Raw genomic sequence first — 21,406 nt, forward strand, 5'->3', positions numbered from 1 at the left:
ATCGTTCATTATTTCTGCGAATTAGTGCCTTTGAAATCGTGAGTAGAGCACAAGCCGACCACAGCCATGTTTGGATTCAGACATGTTTTACCTTAATATTTTGAAGATTTGCGAAATAACTTCTGGGCTAATTGTAAGGGGTCATGCACAAATTACGTCACGCTCCGAGGGGAGGGAGGCTTACAAAAATTTCGGAGGACCCATACAAAAAACGTGACAAAGCCCCCCCCCCCCCCTTTGTCACGTTTTTTTTGTATGGGTTTTGTATGCGGGAGGTGGTCAAAAAAGTTGAAATTTAGCATGACATAATTTGTGTACCATCCCCAATTACGGTAAATTTAAAGAATATCACAAAAATAATGCTAAATGCAAAATAATTTAGCAAAATGTACAATGTTTGGCGCTGTGGGAAGAAAATGGTAGTTGCAATTTGAGGCATGAAATTCGAATATTTTACGACAAGCAGTGCTCGAGATGTTTAATGATTATATGTTTTATTGGAATAATGATACACTGTTTTTCCATGTTATAAAATGCTTTTGCGGCAATTGGTATTGTTGATTATATGTATAGATTTATAAAGAATGTTTTAACGTGCTTGTATTTTTCACGTCACGCGTTTTTATGGATCGTGCAGATCTACCAATCAACATTGTGCGTAAATAATGGTTTAACTCCACTCTCAAATTGACGTAACGTGCACATCTGATTTTTTTTTGTCGAACATGAATGGCATTTAATATGTGTATGATAAATTGCTGATGAAAATAAACATCATTTGGCATCTTTGGTAATCAATTGGTTTAGAAATCGGGCACAGAGTGGTCCATCTTGCCCCTAATAAACGAGGTAGATAGCTTCTTCATCATGACATCATAGATAATCGTTGGAATAACGGTCACGGTAATGATCTGACCTCCTGCCGCTATTAACTGAGAAATTTCCTTATCCTTCATCCCGATCACATTCTGTCCGTTGATTTCCAGCATCTGGTGCTCAATAAGAAGTCCATTTCGTGCGGCAGACGAGTCCTTAACGATGGCGGTAATCTTGCCGTTGTTGAACTGGAATCCAACAGTTCCTGCTGAATCCTTGTGCAACGTAACAGCACGTTCAAAGGGGCGGTCCCGAACCACCAGTGAGATATTGTTCTTGTCGCTCTTCTTCAGCAACTTGTGAACATCGTCAACGGAAAAACCGGCCACCAAGGTTCCGTTCACCTGCAGAATCTGATCTCCAAACCGCAATCCCGCCAAAGCTGCTGGACTATTCTTCACGACGAGACACACAAAAACTCCTTTATGGATGGCCTGCGCCCGCAATCCAACCTTCTTATCAGCGCCTTTGCAGAGGATCAACTGTAACGAATGGGTAATTGTTAGTTTAAATTTTGATTAAACATAACTTCCTTTAACCAGGCCACTGTCTTCACATATGGTCTGAATTCAATTCTTTTGTCGCTGTTTGCTAGAATATGATAGAACTAGACGAGAAGCGTTTTGGTTAAGTCAAACTAGTAGACCAAATTAAGTAGTTAACGAAAGACTAATTTTTAGATATATCTTAATCTTAGGTAGAGATGTGCCGAATAGCACTATTCGGCTTCGGTCGAACACCGGATAGTTGAAACGAACGAAACGCCAAACGAATATTCGACCGAATAAAACCCTAAATTCGTCCGAATGACACCAATTCGTTCGATTTCTTAAAAAAGCTAGTTTTTTTAAAGAGCTTCAACGGTGAAGACCTAACAACCCCTCTACCAGCAGCTTCATTTTTACCACAAAAAAAAAAACAAAATTTGATTTAATCACGTTTTTTTTTGTTTCTCATTATTTTGGACCATTTTCTCACAAGTTCTCAAAAAACTCTTCTAGCTTAAGAATTCTCAAGAAATTTTGGAATATCTCCGGATCCAGGTGACCACTGATCAATATCGATTCTAAAACTTTTTTGATAATTTGTGAAAAAATGGTGCAAAAATATAGAGAAACAAAAATGTTACCGTGATTTGACTATTGTGTTTGTGGTAAAAAAGTAATCTGCTAGCAGAGAGGTTAAAGTATGAATGGATATGAAAGATTGTCTTCTTGTGCTTTCGAAACCATTTAAAGAAATTACAAAAATCATAAGTTCTGAGGAAGTTAGGGAGCTGTATCTAATTCATGGCATTTTTATCCATTTCACTTTTATTTCAAGAAACTAGGTTAATACATCGCTTGAACCCTCATCCGACTTCTGGAAGTGCATTATAGAAATTGGAGCAAATAATAGCCAACTAATTTCAAAGCTAAACGATCACTCCGACATCTGGTGGCTAGTAGAAGAACCTTCAAAAAAGAGGTTGGGTCAAGAACGACCCGTGTGCAGCATAGGAAGGAGCACACAATTTACACTTTTTCTCGGAATATGGTCGCGCGTCCACCAAATCGGAACGCGCGTTTGGGACTCGCGACGTGTGACTAGTTCCCGACATAACTGTCATAATGAGATGTGTGGCGCTGCATTCTTACGATGTTTATGAACACAGCACACTATTCAAATATTAGTCGCGACGCTTGGAGATTGAGAAAAAATATTAAAAAAAAACATTGTTTGTCCTTATTTCTGTCCGTTACGTCCGGGGAAAACATCCGCCACATATCGGAAATAAGGATTCACACACGGACGCAAACGAGAATAAAACATGCACATTTATTTACAGGACTATTTACATAATTACACAATAGGGGAAAAAATGAACACCTTAAGGTAATCATCTTGTTTCTGATAGAAAAACGAGGAATTTGTATAGTTCTAACGCACAACATCAAAGATAGGGATGTAATCTATAGCTGCGACTTGGATTCAGACTAAAATAGCTGAATTTTCACATATTTTCATCGCTATCAAAAAGCGATGCAAATGTTCATTTTACCTGCACCATGTGGGTAAAATTAACACCAGTTGGTGGTAAAATGAACACCATGCAAAAAACGTGGGCAAAACAAATATTTCTGAAAATTTTCATTACCCCACCGAAAATACATCAATTAATGATTGTAACCCATTCAAAAAGAATTCTAAAGGTATCAGATTTGACATCATATCATAACGATAAATATTCACCTCACTGAAAAACCTCAAGTCTTCCGGGCTGAAAGTAACGTCAGTTCTAATTTTCAAACGTGATTTTTAAAAATCTTAGTTTTCGTTGATATTTTCACTTCAATTGACCTACGTGTCAACTCGAACACTTAGATTTATGCTCTAAATCGTTCGTGCGTAATAAAAAATCATCGAAATTAGTTTTTTCTCGGTAAAAATCACGGTGTTCATTTTACCACCCCTGTTCATTTTACCACCACTTCCCCTACTACAAAATATTAAAATGTACTGCGGAGAGCGCGCGCGGGCAGCATCTTGCTGGTGTTGCAGTGGTTGCCGTCGATGGCGTTTTAATGTGATGCTGTTGTTCTTCGGCGTCTGTCATCTATCGTTCATGATAGAGACGAGCCGTGCCGGAAATCACGTGGGGAAATTGGGCCAAAATGCATCTGCTATTCCGTTCGTTCACAACACTGTCGGATCCATAATAGTTATTTTGTAGACGATGAGAAAGCATTGAAAAACATAATAAACTTGTTTTCCAACGAAAATGTACAGATCCGGTCAGTGCTCATGTGCGGTTAGTGGGATAAAATTGGAAAATTGGTGTTTGGCAACATAGGTTATAAACTTCCGGATTTTTTGTTAGTGGTTAAATTTATTGTGAAATCACGCGTACCGCAAGAATAGTGGTTCCAAATGATTATGCCAATGGAAAATAGTACAATAATCGATTGATTATTACCCAATTTTAGGGTTGAAAAAATTAATTTTGGACGTGAACAAACATTTTCAGTGACATTTCTTTCATTCTTCCCCAATGACCTATATGATTGTGACGCATTATATTTGCCTATAGACCGCAGGCCACTGACTCGCATAATTAACTCGTCTACCGGCAGCTTCATTTTTTACCGCAAGAAAAAAATTCAAATCGCGATAACTTTTTTTTCTCAGTATTTTTGCACTATTTTTTCACAGTTTAGGAATCTGTGTCAACATTGATCTCTGGACATTTGGATCCAGAGATATTCCAAAATTCCTTATTTTTCCAGGGGCTATCCGTTAATTATGTAAGGGTTTATGGGGGGAGGGGGGTTTGAGATTTCTTACGCGCCATACATTTTTTTTTAATTTTCATACAAAAAATCTTACCATGGGGGAGGGGGGGTTGAAAAAACCCGAAAATTGTCTTACGTAATTAATGGATCGCCCCAATGAGAATATATACCGAGGTGAGGAAGAAGACAGTGTGCGTAACATCCGTGTACGGTGCAAAATGTTTCACTACTACAAGCGAGCGAGCTCCCATAAGAAGCCATGTAAATTAGTGACGTAGTTATTTTTGTTTACGTTTTTTCTCTTTAATACATACCCTTTGCTTCTTCTTCCACACCTTAGTATATATACTCATTGGGATCGCCCCCATCAGTTGGCGTGTATCCCAATCAGGTACTGCATTCCGTATGAAACTTAGTACCTGTTTGGGATGATTCCAAAATTCCTTGATGTCATATAAATTTATTTGCAAAATTTGAACACTATTAATTCATGCTATTCGGAATTTGAATCAAGGTGTTCGGAATATGAGACAGAATGTACACAGTTTTAAATAAACATTATTATTATTATTATTATTGTCTTTATTTAAGAGATTTTCAGCCCTAGGGACAAATAAACATTATTATAGGCCCACTCTACAGCTGACGGTTAAGTTTTGCAAAGAAATTTTCACAAATATCAGCAAATCTATGCCTATCAGATGCATTTGAAGACTCTGTTGGCCTTAAATGTTTGGAATATGAATATAAACGGTACGATTTTCAAAAACGTTCACAAACAATAAAATTGTTATGAATATCAATTAATTGAACATTAATGACATAACATTGAAGAAAACATTTAATAGTACCACAGATAACATACAATGAAGTCCGATAGTAAAACTGTGCAAGAAAATTAACGGTCATTTTGAATGACAACACAAGCAGCAACATTGTGGTGGCGCTGTCATCGTTAAGTTCTCATGACGATGTCAGTGGTGAATATGAAATATTTCAAGATACTGATATTCACCACTGATTGACGCAATTCGGTGTGTGGCGGCGCTAGTGATTGCAAGGAGTATCAATTTGAATAATTACACAGGTTTTCAGTAAATTTTTGTTCTAGCATAAACATCTGTTATCTGTGGTCAAATTATCAATTGAAATTGGCAAGAGGCGTCTATGACAGTTGAGCATTATAAATTTTCATTCATTATGAAATGTTTCCCATGCAAAGTAGAGTGTCCGGAATTTGAAGCTGTCCGTAATATGAATCAAAATGGCACGGTGACGATGAGTTTTCTATATTTTTCAATATGAGTATATGACATGAAACATCTAAGATTTATCAAAAATGTGCATTTTCACAAACTACTTTGCTTGCTGGTAGAGATGGTCGGGTTTCACATTTTTCAAACCCGAACCCGACTTATTTTATTCCTTCAAACCCGGACCCGACCCGAACCCGAAAAATGTTCGCTGTTCGAACCCGAACCCGACCCGAAACCCGAAAATGTTTTCTACTGTTAAGTCACCAGTCACCGTGCGGCCTCCATTCACCGTGCACATATACAAATTCCTGCAGAATATTCATACAATTTTCACATATTATTCTTTTGTCAGCAAAATAAGATAAAACTGATGAAACGAGATGAAAGTAGTTCTTGTCACAAAGCATTTTGAAAAACCTAGGTTATGTAGTCAAAATCATGTGAATTCTGTTTGATAATGAAATTGTTCATCATTCTTAGTAGAAACGCCAAAAATTCACATTTTTCATTTTAACGATTGAGTATGAAATTTTTCAAAATTTCAACAAGTTTTCATCATGGATACTATTAGTAAGATGTATTTCATCGTATGAGCAATGAGATTTTATGCAAATTCGATTTTTTTTTATTGTTTTTAAGTCGAAACCCAAATGCACGGTGAATGGATCCGTTTCAATATATATGGTTCCTATTACCGTGCATTAGTGTACAAGGCATGAAATCATTCGGTAATATTAGCTTTATTATATATGGTCATTAAACTCCTTCATATTTATTTTTTGAGTGAACATGGAATGGTTTGGACAATACAGTCAAACCTCTTATAACGATTTTAATGAAAAAATAATTATTTAACCAATTATTAAACTTTTTATGGTTTTTATTGTAAATGAATATTTGAATACTCTTAAAAATGAATGCGCACACTATTAACAACATAGTTGCTCCATCAACAACGTTTCTTCAAGATACAAAATTGAATCATGACGAAAACTATACGCACGGTGAATGGTGCACCAGTGTGCACGGTAAATGGTGACATAGAACGGAACAAGGCGACCTTAACATGACATTTTCAAACATTATTTTTGAGTAACTTTTTGTTATTCATCACTAGTTTTAGATTTTTCCCTGAATTATTATATAATTGCACGCTACGTAGTGGTATTCTAGAACGCTTCAAATTATTTGGAAAAGTTATATGATTTTTTGAAGTGCAAATTTTTCTTAAATGCACGGTGAATGGTAGCTTGACGGTACACTCAAAAAAATCCAAACGTCATTGCTACGTGAAAAATCACGTAGATCATTCCAAATTCATTTTACCTCCACTTCACCTGACTAAGATAAAGATCACTAAACTATTCATAACCACCAAATAGTGACTCGGTGATTTTTACTGAGGTTACTTATCGCACTTACGTGAAATCCACGTAGGTGCCTAAGTTCATTTTGACATCTGCATATTGTACGTACAATCGATGTCCGATGTCTTCAGAGCAGTTATTCGTAATTGAGTTTTGCATCTTTTAAGAAAAAAGTTTAATAGAGTGGCTTTTATTTAAGTTATAATATTGACTCAAACTTTTTTGTTTGATGAAATTTTTGGCTGCGTTCTTCTGACACATTTCTTCATAAGGTTCGATATGGAAAAGTTGTAGATCTGGCTAAAACCTACAACTTTGCTGAAGACAGCATGACGGTAACTTTAAAATCCTTTGAGTTACAAGCGAATTTCGAGTTTTTTAAGTGTATTTTTGAAATGAATTTTCTCAATTTACAAAAATTACGTTCTCACAGTTTTTGCAGTAAAAGTTGCCTATTGTACGGCCTTTTTAATGCCACTAAAAGAAAATTTTTATCAAACCAACTTCATGAGTTATGGGCATCTAAAGATTTCATAGTTTTTCACTTAAATTTGCTTATAACTTCAAAATCACAAGAATTACAAATTTGCGATGTTCAGCAAACATGTGTATCGTTATTTTCTCTGCAACTCATCTAAAGAACACATTCACGTAAAACTGAAAATAAAAAACTTAGATCAAAATAACTGATTTTTTAGGTCCACCCTAAGTTAAAACTTTCAAAATCAATTTACTTAGCTCAAATAAAGAGTTAGATCAAAAGTGTCTTCGACAAAGTTGGTCAAAATAACATTTTCTAAAAGTTTGAGTCAATATTTTATTTTAAATAAGGGCCACCCTATTCAACTTTTTTCTTTAAAGCTGCAAAGCAAAACTCAATTACGAATAACTTCTCTGAAGACATCGAACGTCTAAATTCGACGAGAACAGAGAAAACACTTTTTTCCGGCTAAATTGTCGATTCGGTCCATTGTGCAATGGTGACCTGGTTTCAGCGTCAATTATGTACTAATTGAAAAAATTACCTCTCGAATTCCGTTGGTGACTTGACCACGCTGCAATCCGACTGATCCCCCAGAAACCGGTGCAACCATGTTCGCATTGTTAACGGTGGTTACCGCAGATACTTCCGGTTGGTAAGCGGCCATCCGAGTATCGCGGTTCAAATATTCGGGCATATTGGCAGCAATGACCTCACGGCTGAGCTCCAATCCCAAGTAGTCCGCCAAATCTGGATAGAAAAATTCCTGCTTTTTGGCTGTCTCGGGCTCAGGGCTGCCAACGGCGCCAGGCAAAAGATTGCTTAGCTGAGCGTAAGGGTTCATTGTGTAGGCCGGTGGAGGATCGTGCATGCTGAATTGGTGCTGCTGCTGTTGTTGTTGGGCGATCGCGTTAGAGATGGCCGCATTCTGCGATTGCATAATCTTGTCCACCTGCATGTCTTCGAGCGACGGGTACAGCGACATTTTGGGAGTTCTGTTAACAAAATATCAATAGAAGAGATGAATTAGATTGGCTCGTTTTTGAGCTGCCTAAAAATGCAACAAGTTAAGTTAAGTTGTTTTGAATATTAACAAAATCTAGTAACAATTATTTTTATTGAAATCTTTCGACGTGATAATTTCAAGAATATTGTATCTATAATATTTCATATAAAGTGTATTTATGATATTTCATATAAATTATATAAATTCAATATACGTAAGCATATCATATTAATAAAAAAATATTCTGAAGAACAATTATTATGTTGGCATTGATAATGGCCATAGATGTCCATCGCTATCGACTAGAGACAGAAATAATAGATTTAAATGATGATGACGAAAGTTTACATTGCGAAGTATGGAACATTTTTTTAGGGATGGTGGAGACGAACCAGCCCCCGGCTGAAAGTATCGATAATAAAGATAATAACATTTTTTTCAGGGATGTCTCCAAAGAATTGTCAAAGGTAACTTTAGAAATTACTAGAAAAAATTCAGAAAAAAACGGAAAGTTTTTAATAGGATCCCTGCAATAATTGTGGATCAATTCCTCAACCGTAGATGGATTCATGAAAGAATTCAAATGAACTAGAAGATGATGATGATAGCATACATTGTGAAATTTTTGAAAGGAAACAACTCTTAAGTAATCACTTTAAAAACTCTGAAATAATCCTTTGAGGACTTCCTTCGAAGCACTACCGTAAGAATCATCGGAATCTGCTGGAGTAACTACTGGACAAATCGGTGGACAAATTTCTGGAAAACCCCTAAAATAGGAGAATTTCTGCAAAATTGACAAATGTATCCCTGTAGAAATCAGTGGAAATAATTTATTTTAGATTTCCTGGTGCAAATTTAGGACGGACTTTTGGAAAATTTAGCGGGTAATTTCTGGAGTAGAATTTAATTAAAGGGTCCCTATTTTGACAGAAATTTCTAGAGATATTGCTAGAAGAATTCTTGAAGCTTTTCCTCGAGGAATGTAACAATAAATTCTTAGAGAATAATCGTGTAAATCGCTGAAGGTTTCTCTAGAGTTTTGCACCAGGATTCCCTTCAAAAAGAAAAAGGAAAAATGTGACCTTAGAGAGTATTTTGGTTTGTTCAGTTTTGAGTTAGATAGATAAATATATACATATATTATTTGAGAGATTTGCAGTCCGAGGCTCTTCAGTAAATTAAAAATACAGACTTTTTAGAGTCTTCACTCTTCTTTATACGTTACCTTTTGTTGATTGCACATGTTTCAGAGTTTTGACAAATGCACTCTCCGAATCTCGATAAACGCATGTGTTTGCTGAATGTTGTGGCAAAATAAACTACTGAATTTCGGTAATAAATACGAATAACTGATTTTCGGCACTTCATACCTGTCAATTTAGATCAAGTGGCAAATTTCAACGAGAAAACAGTCAGAATACAATTTACGGATTGATTACATTTGCAAATTTGATAATTACCGTGAACGTACCATATTTGACGCGGGTCCAAACTTGACGTATTTTCTCATTAATTGTATCATAAATTAATTCTCATTCAGACTAGCACTCAAAAATTTATTACTTAATCTTCATTTACATGTTATTGAAGGATTCCAATCGAAAAAAGTTTATCTTTGATTAATAATTGGCAAAAAATAAAATTTATTTGAAAATGTATCCGACAAGTGCGTCAATTTTTTCATTCCTTAGTGAATGTGCTAAATATTGTTAATCAATTTTCGTGAAAATATTATGCTGTTTTACAGCAATATCATCAACAACAGTCAGTAATATTATTTTATTCGTGAATTGACGTCAAAATTTTTCTATTTTTAAGCTTTCAGACATATTTTTGTATGAAAATCTTGTGCGTCAAGTTAGGCACTCAATGTTCCTTATTATTTGTTATTTCGTTCAGCATGTTTTGTTGGATCCAGGGCAGGCAATCGTCACCTTCAAATGGAAAAAGTCGTCGACGAAACTAAAAAAAGAATCGTCATCGTCACTCAACCAGCGTTGGATGACGATTTGCTGCAGTTGTCCGCCACAAGGGCTCGGCGTAGGGGGGTCCGTAGCCTTGAGGTAACGCTTTCGCTTCATAAGCGGAAGGTCATGGATTCAATTCCCAGCCCCTCCAAAAAAATAACCCGTCCAGCCACCAGATGACGCCGCACGGAGGACTGTGCTTAGGGGAACACATCCATCCTTCGTTAGTATCAGATGGTGACTGAGACAAACTGACCCACTTCGCAGGCAGCTAGCCTCAAACGACTCAGGAACACGGCAAAAACGAACCACCGCAAGAGCAAATTGACTATGGCTTATGGAAATCGATTGGACCAACAGCAGAGCACTCTCCTACCTGCTCGGTGTGAGAGCAAAAGAGCAGAATAGAGTGAAAACAGATGTAAATATAGATTAGCTAAAAATAGAACTGTATCGGTAAGGAAGATACAGGTAAACTGATTCCGGCACAGTAGTGGCCACGAGCACGGAGTGCCTTAAAAAAAAAAAAAAAAAAAAAAAAAAAAAAAAAAAAAAAAAAAGGGCTCGGCGTCATGACGAAAAAAGAAGCCTCTTTCATTAAGGTCGAATCTTCGTACGGGAGCTCTGAGCCGACTAAAAATATTAACCGTGGCGTCGATAGATTATGAGCCTTTTTTGAAAAAATAAAACAAAAACAAAACAGCAAAACGCGTCCGGAATTGAACAAACGAGCTCTGAATCGTCAACGTTACGCGCTTACCAACAGAGCTATTGTTGAAGCTTGAGGAGTACGGGTTAAATTGCCAATACAAGCAATTCTCTGATGGCATTCGCCGTGTTGTGCATAGCAAGCGAATATACAATAAACGCCTCCTTCATTTGAGGAAGAAGAGCGAACGGAATGAAGACAAAGAGGTTCGTTGACGATTTTGGATTGACGTTCGTCGTGCATTCTTTCGTCGATGAAGAGACGACGACCTGCCAGAGTTATTATACTGGATGACGATGTCTTTTTTTATTTCGTCATCGCACTGTGACGAATCTGACGATTGCCTGCCCTGGTTGGATCGAAAACAGGAAAAAAAAATTTATCGTGCTTGCCTTCAAAAAATCCGTCCGCGAAACAACCCAATGCTTTATGTAATCGCATGTAAAAAGTCATCCATATATTACGTAACGTTTTTAGGGAGATGAGGGGGTTCAGAGAAACGCAACGATTCGTACAAAATATTCGCACTTTTCATTGAAAAAAAAATTGGCCGAGGTTAAGAGAGGTTGAAAATTGTGCAATTTATCGCGGTTTATGGACGTCCCCTAATGTTTTAAGGAAGCTTAATAATTCGTCAGGAGGTGAGGTGTAGGTTCAATGGTTTGTTTCGTATAATTTATAATAGGGGGTGTCCATGAGATACGTGTCACAAAAACATACCACTTTCTACAACAACCCCGCCCATCCGCCCTACGTACCACTTTTTATATGGAACCTTCAAAAAACTTGTATGATTCGTCACATCTTGCAGAACACCTCTTCGGCTTCGCCTCACCGGCTTCGTTCTAGTTTTTGACCAATTTGTCCTTATTTTAGCAACTACCTTTTCCGTTTCAGCACAACGTAGTTTTCAAACCTTTCCCTTGTTTGATATCACGGCGAAAATACATTAAACTAAACAATAATGCTTGACTATGGATTGAACTCAATCGCCGGTTTTATTTTCTACACTTTAATTAAACGCATATGCGAGAGTACTACCAGATGACGTCATTCAAAACTTTTTCCAAAGGTTCTAACTTTTATGTCCACTCTAAAGCACTTTTTTCAATTAATTGAACTATTGAATACTGCAGCTCTTGTATATTTTAAAATTTAGCAATTATTTTTTAGTGCGTCAAATAAGGAACATAGTGCGTCAAATTAGGCACATTGAAGAATTGATGCGTCAATTAAGGAACCTAATGTGTTCCACAAAAAGTCAATCAAACATAAAGAAAAAAACGTTTAATATTTTTTTACTGATTTTTCCCTAATTCTATAATAGTTGAGCTAGCATAGGTTCAAATTTCAACAAAATCGGACAGGTTTTTACGATTTGACAAATGTTTGAATTTAGAATTTTCTTAACCGCGTCAAATATGGTACGTCCACGGTAAGTGTGCTCAAGGAGTGACCAAGTCTCTAAAAAGAAACTTGCTACCAGTCCTGCACTATGTTTTTTTACTCATATTTAATTTGGGGAATAGTCAAATCGCGCTCATATCTTAACTAAGTCCTATAACAAGGAGAAAGCCGACGCGTGAATTTAGCTTCTGAATTAAAACAATTCCGTTGCAATAATAATACCTTCGCCCTTGCCTCTATCTATACTAGTATGACTAATGGTCGCTATGTGGCCACAAGGCAGATTTATAGACCGAAAGAGATATTAAACGTCCACGACAACATTATGATTCATCCATAGAAATGTGGGATTTTCGTAGTCCACTAGCACTCGGTTCAGTGCTTCTAAACCGGTTTCGTTGCATTGGTCACATATACAGGGCTGGTAGCGGCCAGATAGCAAAATCATAGTGACTGAAATTGAATGGTAAAGAGGAAGAGCTGTTTAATTTTCTAACAGCTAATGGCATACAGTTATTACTGAAACTTATTTGAAACCTGGATCCAAACTCATAAGAGACCCAAACTATTTTGTTTATCGTAATGATCGACTTGATGGGGCATGTGAGTTGCAATCATCATTCATAGACGTATGTAGGTATAAAACAACAATTTTTTTTCGTCTTTTGAAACTAAAGTTTTTGAAACTTTGGGTGTTTCTGTTAAACCAGAGCTCGGTAAATATACTTTCATGGCTGCCTATTTGCCTTTTAAATGCGCCGAGCAACAAATTGATTTGCTTCAAAATTACTTGCGGAAATTGACTCGCAGTAAGTCTTTTTTTTTTTTGTCATTGGTGACTTTATTGCCAAACATCGCTAATGGAATAATTTGCAAAGTAATTCCAACGGTAGAATTTTATTTTATTCAATACCTTGATAGCCCTACTTTTACATCCTCATCAAGAAACTTCCAGAAAGTTACTTATCATTCATTCTTAGTGGATTTGTTAAACAAATGTTTTTAGTTGGCATATGGAACAAATGGAAAAATGCCAAGGTTGTACCAATTTTGAAACCAGACCAGAAGCTTCTTGCTATCGTCCAATCAGTTTGATTTTCTCCATCAGTAAACTTTTTGAAAAGGTAATTTTGAACAGAATGATGCAATAATGGAAATTCAATTTTTGACAATGAACCGTTTTTGTTCCGCCATAGACATTCACCACCACTCACCAACTTTTACATTCACAAATTTGATACGTTCCAACAAATCTGAAGGCTATTCTACTGTACTTTTCTAAACATTGAAAAAGCATTCGATAGTGTTTGGCATGAAGCATGGTTGTAAAATTTAAAAAAAAAAAACAATTTTCCAACATTTTTGTTTTTGTTTTTTGTCAGTCGCGATAGGGATAGTACTGGCACTTTTAATCTGCATTAAGCTCCTTCCCAGCATTTGCTTTTATAAGCCTCTATTGCGTTCAACACACAGACGTGCTGTTGCTGTTGCTCAAATGGTCACTGTATACCTTAGCAGCATTCAGCCCTTACCGTAGTTTTGCAGTCTAGTAGTTCAGACTACTATCAAACTATGATAGAGCCTGAAATGCTACTAGAGTGGTTAAAGTGAAAAACGAAATAGTTTTATTAAAAGGTTCTCATTCCCTATTTTATTTCATAACTCACTATCGACACTTTTATTTTTGACACTATCACGTATACAACCGATTATCAGTCATCAACTTTCGTAAAACACTTCAGATTAGTGTACTTTTCATTATATCACTTTCAAGGTAGACAATCGTCACCGCCAAATGGAAAAAAGTAATCGTCACTCAACCAACGTCGGATGACGATTTGCCGCAGAGATCCGATCACATGGCTCGGCGTCATGACGAACAAATACGATTCCTTCGTTACGGGCGAATCTTCGTTTTCGACCCCCTCCCCCCCGTCCGTAACGCTTTTTGAATGAAAATTTTTAAATTTTTGAGCCTACTCCCCCCTCCCCCTAGAGCGTTACGTAATTTGTGGATACCGCCTCATTGGTTGGTGTGAAGCTGCCGGATATACAGCAAACGCCTTCTTCTTGTGAGTAAGCGTAACAAGCGGAATAAAGAAAAAAAATGCTCGTTGACGATTTGGATTGAAGTTAGTCGTGCATTCTTTCGTCGATGACGAGACGACGACCTGCCAGAGTTACTATACTGGATGACGATGTCTTTTTTTTATTTCTTTATTAATATCATTTCAAACATTACGTTCATTTTTTATATCTAGGCGTTCTGTGTTATTATACAACACTATCATCCTAATTTGGTAAAACAAATTTAAGATTTTATTAACATTTTGTTAACAACATATTAGATTTCATTTGCCGTAGCAGTTCAGATTTTTTACAGGTGAGTTGATTTCACCTGCTTATAAGAGAAAAAAAACACGTTTTCAATTTACTTAACCTAACTTAACCTAAATATACAACGCAACGATTTTTGCCTGAAATTATTAATTATTTTATTTGACATTTGTTCCAATGTTTCAACATTGGATATTCTATGTAACTCATTGGTACTATACCAGGGAGGAAGCTTCAGAATCATTTTCAAAATTTTATTTTGAATTCTCTGCAGAGTTTTCTTCCTAATACAACAGCTAGTCCATATTGGTACAGCATACAACATGACTGGCCTGAAAATGTGTTTGAATATCAAAAGCTTGTTCTTAAGACAAATTTTTGATTTTCTATTAATAAGGGGATAGAGACATTTTACATATTTATTTGGCTTGAATGCCCTCAATGTGATTTTTGAAAGTTAAATTCTTATCTAGCATGAGCTTTTGTTGGGCGGTAGCGGGTAGTAGATTTTGTCAATTTATGGTTCGACTCAGATATAATTCCAAAATTCCTGCAGAATAAAGGAACAGTGAGTTTTGATACTGAATTATCTAATTCAACATCTTACTAGGGTAGAAGCACCGGTTTTGGCCATACGCCAGTTGTAGCCATAGTGGATTATACACCGTTTTACATAGCCAATCAGCATGAAACCTTTTGTGTGCAGTAGATCACATTCATATGATAGAGCTACATTCATTTACTTGTCCAAATTGATTCAAAACATAAGAAAAGCAATTTATTTTCCTTATAATTTTAACTCCCATACACCTAATTTGGCCAGGGCACTCCTAATTTGGCCACTCTCATGAGAAATCAATGCAATTGGCCAATTTAGGAACCGAAGTTAAATCTCTGGCCGAAACTGGTTCCGTTGGCCTATATTGACCAACAGGATTTTCAAAGCGAAGAAATGGTTTTGGTTTAGTTTTGATATTTTACACATATAATATGGATTGAAAGCTTGCATTTGACATATTTGTTGTATAAATACGGCTTCCCATTCAGTTTTTATTGACATTTTCTCTTAGGCTGGCCAAAACCGGTGCTTTTACCCTATGGTATTTGCTACCCCTCAACTATACAATACGGTTCGTCGAATCCAACTTTATGGTCACTGTCTTGTCTGGTCTGTCAATAGTGAAAGATGTCGTAAGGTTCAACAAAGTCATTGATAGAGTTCCTTACCTATACTAAATGTATGATTCGACCCTAGACTTGTCAATCGTAATACACCGATAGTTTCAGTCGCTAAGGGCACATTCAAAAATTTCATAACGCTGAAGAGGGTGGGTGAGTGTCCTTAAGATGTTACAGCTCATATAAAATTGACAAAACATTCATACAAAATGCGTTACAAGAGGGTGGGTGGATGTCTAAAACGGCCATTTTTTGCGTTATGAAATTTGTGAATAAACCCTAAGGCTCATGCTAAATTAAGATTCAGAAATCAGCATTTACACGAGCATTATCTCAGCAAACTTACCCCGCAAACTAAGAGCGATTAAATCTATCGATATTAGTTCAATGGAGCATGTTTGTCTTACTCTGTAATAGCGAACATAGTTAGGTGAGCATTTAGTTCATTTCATAATCCATAATTTCTCACATTTAACTATAAATTCACGATTATCTACAGTGGTCACATTATCATGGGTCACCCACTATTATGGATCATTTTCATTTAAAATGCGTGTGGAACTGAGTGACTAATAATCGTGACAAGGTGACCCATAATAGTGTGGGCAGTGTATATACTATTTTATCAAATTCCCTAAGTGGAAGGAATATTAACTTTAAATAAAGAAAATTAAAGGTGCATTTAAGACATAATTTCACAACGCTTTAAATTGGAAGTCGTCACGTGGTTGTATGCACACTAAGCTCTTACGGTGAATTTCACCGTAATCTCAACAGCTGAACAGTTCGGTGAAATAAAATACCGTAACTTCGTCGGAATTTAACGGATTCCAGTGATTTTTTACCGAATATTGTAAAAAATTACCGTACTCCGTTAATTTATTTTACCGAACTGTTCAGCTGTTGAAATTTCACAGGAATCCGTAAAATAATTTAAGTGTATGGCTATTGTCTTTTCTTCATTGTGTCATTCTGCTGAATGTTGTCTTTGGTAGATAAATGACAACGTCGTGTTTGATGTTCAACGTCAATCGCCATGGGGCATAAAGACTTAGATGGGTTATTTGACGTGGCGCAATCAACACTCTCCCCACCAGAGCGACCAGTCGTGAAAATAGCCATTCTTGACGTAGGCGTTGAACATCATACGTGTCAGGATGTCCAGAAGCGTATTCTGGGGGAGAGACCCGCTACCACCCAACAAGCCCTAGATACTTAAGTTCATCTGACCAATTTATTGGAACTCCTCTTATCGTGACAACATGTCTACTTGAAGGTTTCAAACAAAGAGCTTTTGGTTTATGTGAGAATAATATTAGTTGAGTTTTTGAAGCATTAGGAGAAATCTTCCAATTTTGCAAGTATGAAGAAAAAATATCCAAAATTTTTTGTAATCGACTACAGATGACACGCAGGCTTCGTCCTTTGGCGGAGAGGCCTGTGTCATCCGCAAACAAGGATTTTTGACATCCCTGAGGTAACTCAGGTAAGTCAGATGTGAAAATATTGTGTAATATTGGTCAAAAAATGCTGCCTTGAGGAACACCAGCTCCTACAGGAAGTCTTTCAGACCTGGAGTTCTGATAATTAACCTGAAGTGTACAATTTGACAGAAAAATATGAATTATTCTAACAATGTATGTTGGAAAATTAAAGTTTTTTAATTTTAAAATCAAGCCTTTATGCCAAACACTGTCGAATGCTTTTTCTATGTCTAGAAGAGCAAGACCAGTAGAATAGCCTTCAGATTTGTTGGAACGAATCAAATTTGTTACACGTAAAAGTTGATGAGTGGTCGAATTTCCATGGCGGAATCCGAACCGTTCATTGGCAAAAATTTTCGTTGATGTGGGCCATCATTCTGTTCAAAATGACTTTTTCAAAAAGTTTACTACCGTAAAATCGGGTGTAATTGATCAGAAGGGTGAAATTGATCATCGTATCACACGATTTTATTTATTCGTAATGAAGCATAATTATCAATGTAAGCTGCAGTAAATGAATGCTGTTTGTCGTAACTATTGTCAAATTGTGTGTTGTGAAGTTTTTTGCGTTCAAGAATGATTATTATTATAAAAATAATGTAAAATTTCAAAATCATGCACGTTGCAGTATTGACAAACACCTATAAACGTCTATTTCTAAGCAAGGATTTGAACATGGTATAAACCTGAAAGTTTGTGAGGATGCTTGAGATATATCTCCAAACCAGATTTCATAACCAAAACTCGTACCAAATGGTTGAAATAATTGAATTTCTGTTAGATATCATTGAATTCATTAGGAAATTGCATACATATAGGCGTTTTCCGCGAAATTCTTGGAATTTAACTATTTGTTATTTATTTAAATATTGCATTGTTAAGAATTTGACAAGCATATTCTGATTCAGGGAGCTCAAATTTATCATGTAGAGTTGTTTTGAAAACTAACAATAATGGCATTGACAAGTGATCAATTTCACCCCGAGATGAGATCCCCTGATTTTTAATTTTAGAGATATTTGTTAACACTAATATGACATTTGTTAGAAAATTTCGGTACATGAGTCGATGAGGTTCACCTTCGTACTTGTTTTCCTGCATTTAGTTGTTTGGCATTGTCAACATTATACAAAACAGACTAGAAAAACCGTGAAAAATGATCAATTTCACCCGAAATTACGGTAATGGAGGAACTGAAATTTTGTTTGTCAAATATACCAACTAAACATGATAAGCTACCTTCTGGAAGTTTTTTGATGAGGATGTAGAAAATTCCATCATCGTCAGGAGCTTTCATATATTTGATATTTTTAAAAATGGGTCTCACTTTTTCCCAATCAGTCTCCCAGGAATTTCCGAAAACGTTCTCTTGATTGAGAATGTTTTCGAAATCCTGAGTAACTTGATTTTTAATTGGACTGGTGAGCTCTTAATAGGGTCCTAAAGCCCTGTCTCAATTTTAGTACCAAACGCTTAAGTTTAGGGCAGAAACACATGTTTACTCAATTTTTAATTGATTTTCATTGGTTTAAGTACAAAAAACATTTTTTTATGATTTTGTCACACCTTTTGGTTTAAACTCAAATGTTGGGTATATTTTGTTTTCCGTGTCCCTTCCGAAATGTCAGATAGGAACAACCCCAGTGTTCAAACTATATGCCCTGTGGCATTTTTGTCGAAAAAGTGAATGTCAAACAAGATCACAAGTGTCAAGGTTCATATTCGAAACCATTTTTAAAATTGAAGTTTAAAAATGTTATAGCCGTTATTTGAGCTGGAAAACTTGCTAAAGTAGTTGCAATAACATGCTCTTTCGTATTATTAAATAAAAACAAGAATTCATTAAACATTTTAGGACCCAATTTAAATTGTGCGCGCTTTCAAACTGCTTAGCAAGTTTTGAGCGTTTGCGCAATTAGTCAATAATAATTTATTTTCCTCTCTCAATGTCGGATTTGGGTTCTATATTATTTTTCAAAATGTTAGGAAAAAAAGCTTAGAGCCAGAGTCCAATTGAGATTTTTTATTTTCAAAATTGTTGTTTCTTAATTGAGCAAACCGTTTTTCTTTTCTCATAACCTGCCATATATTTTTCATAGCAGGATCGCGAGTGCGTTGAAATTGCCTTCTCCTTACGTTTTAAGACGGATTTTAATAAAAAAATATAGTCCTTGTATCTTTTTGGTTCAGTTTTTACTCTTTTTGAAAAAGATGAAGAAAAGCAGCATGAAGCAAGCAGATTGAATGATAGTGAACCAAGAGGTAGGACAATTCGAAACCAACCGGCAAAATACCGAAATAGGAAGAGAAAAAGTATGCGAAGCGGAAAAAGCAGAAGAAGAGATAAATTCAAAAAGAGTAAGAACTGAGCCAAAAAGATACAAGGACTATATTACTCATTAACGATCAACGCTCCGTCATCGTAATCATCGTCATCATCGAAAATTCAAAAGCAATTTTTCTTTTCAAAACTAAAAATCATTCGATGCAAATGTGTTCACTGTACGTGCAAATTTTCTTGATTTTGAACGAAAAAACTGCTTTTGAAAATTCCGAAATCAATGACGGATCCTGCCCCCTTAAAATCATAAAATAAAGGAGGGTTGTAGAGTATCAGGAGGAGATGAAAGATAAAACCTTGCATCGTGGTAGGCTAGGAAATGAATAGTCAGTTAGTGGGAGAGAAATGTAGTAGGAGGTTGTTATCGGAGTGATTCTGGATGAGTGAAGAATAAAACGTGTTAACAATCTGAACTGTAAATCGTTTCGTTAATTTAGTGATCTGAAGTCCTTACTTATTCTCTACACAGCCATGCATACCTTTATTTTGTCGTACGGGATAGGGAGACTTATTTTGTTAGGTTGGTTTAATGTATGCAATGTATGATATGTATTTGTAAGTATGATAAGCGTTTTTCAGTTACAATACAAATGAAAAGTCTTTTAAGATTCTAATCATCTGACGGGCAGCACTAGATAAATTGCTCTAGGATCAATTACGCCCTGCTCTAGAGATAACACTAAGTATTATTTGCTTCCCTATGCCATTCTCGCGTTTACCGTGAAGCTCTTCAAAAGCAGAACGCTGCTTACGGAAGAGGAAAATGAAAAAAAATGTGCTTACTCGACTAAAACAAAATATAAACTGCGAGACCGTGAAAAGCCGATACGAAAAGCCGCCTCATCCCAAGGCCAAACAACTGTAGCAAACCATATGAAATCATTTTTTCTCGTCATTTCTAACTATTCAAGAAACCCCATCAATATTCTTATCTCTAGACATTTTTTGGGACACTCACCTTAAAGTAGACTATGAAAAAAAGTTCTTTGTTTAGATAGTGGAGAAAATTCCTCCCTTTTTTCGTCGAATTTCGCCTTTCACTGTCACTAAAACTGCGTCTTCAAATACACCTTCCCGAAGAGTAAAACGATTATTCCGATATCACTACCAGTAACTTACTTTAAGAATTTGAAAAGGAAAACTTACTTTTAAACACTACCAGAACGATTTTTAGTGGAGATTATTTCGAAAACGCTTTTTTGTAAGCAAGAGCTGTTCGCTTGCGTTGATTGGATGAATCATACTGAACTGAACTGATTGATAAATAAAACTGCGAGTGCGATGCGAAGCAGATTAAAAAACACGAAAATCCCCGAAGGCATCGCATAGGGTTGGCAGAATATGAAAACAAAATTGATGTTACAGTTTGTGCCCAACCAGGGATGCCAGCAGGTTGGAATCTGCGAGTTGGAATGAATGAATGTTTCTTTTTATTTCTGATTAAACATTATTTAAGTTGGAAATTACAGAACTTAGGGCCCATTGACAAATTTCATATCGCCGAAGAAGTGGGTGGGTGTCCCTAAGATATAACAGTTCATACAAAATTCAAGAATACTCATACATAATGCGTAACGAGGGGGTGGGTGTTGAAAATGGCCATTTTTGGCGTTATGAAATTTGTGAATAAACCCATGTGAGGTTCATCAGAAATCCCCCGTGGATTCCACCAATTATTTATAAGTTGTTCATTTATAATATTTCCATTGTTTCAGAAGAAA

General features: G+C 36.1%; 1 protein-coding gene across 1 annotated transcript; it reads right to left on the reverse strand.

Moving 5' to 3' along the window:
- Positions 1-477: 477 nt before the first annotated feature.
- Positions 478-20,969, reverse strand: LOC5566450 (syntenin-1). Its single transcript, XM_001650763.2, has 4 exons — positions 20,832-20,969; positions 20,644-20,755; positions 7,797-8,247; positions 478-1,358 (listed from the first exon to the last, which is right to left on the reverse strand). Exons 3-4 carry the CDS (start codon positions 8,235-8,237, stop codon positions 804-806), a joined length of 996 nt encoding a protein of 331 aa, XP_001650813.1. The 5' UTR covers positions 8,238-8,247; positions 20,644-20,755; positions 20,832-20,969; the 3' UTR covers positions 478-803.
- Between the last annotated feature and the right edge of the window lie 437 nt (positions 20,970-21,406).

The sequence above is a fragment of the Aedes aegypti genome, chromosome 2, assembly GCF_002204515.2.
Source record: "Aedes aegypti strain LVP_AGWG chromosome 2, AaegL5.0 Primary Assembly, whole genome shotgun sequence".
Lineage (NCBI taxonomy): Eukaryota > Metazoa > Arthropoda > Insecta > Diptera > Culicidae > Aedes > Aedes aegypti.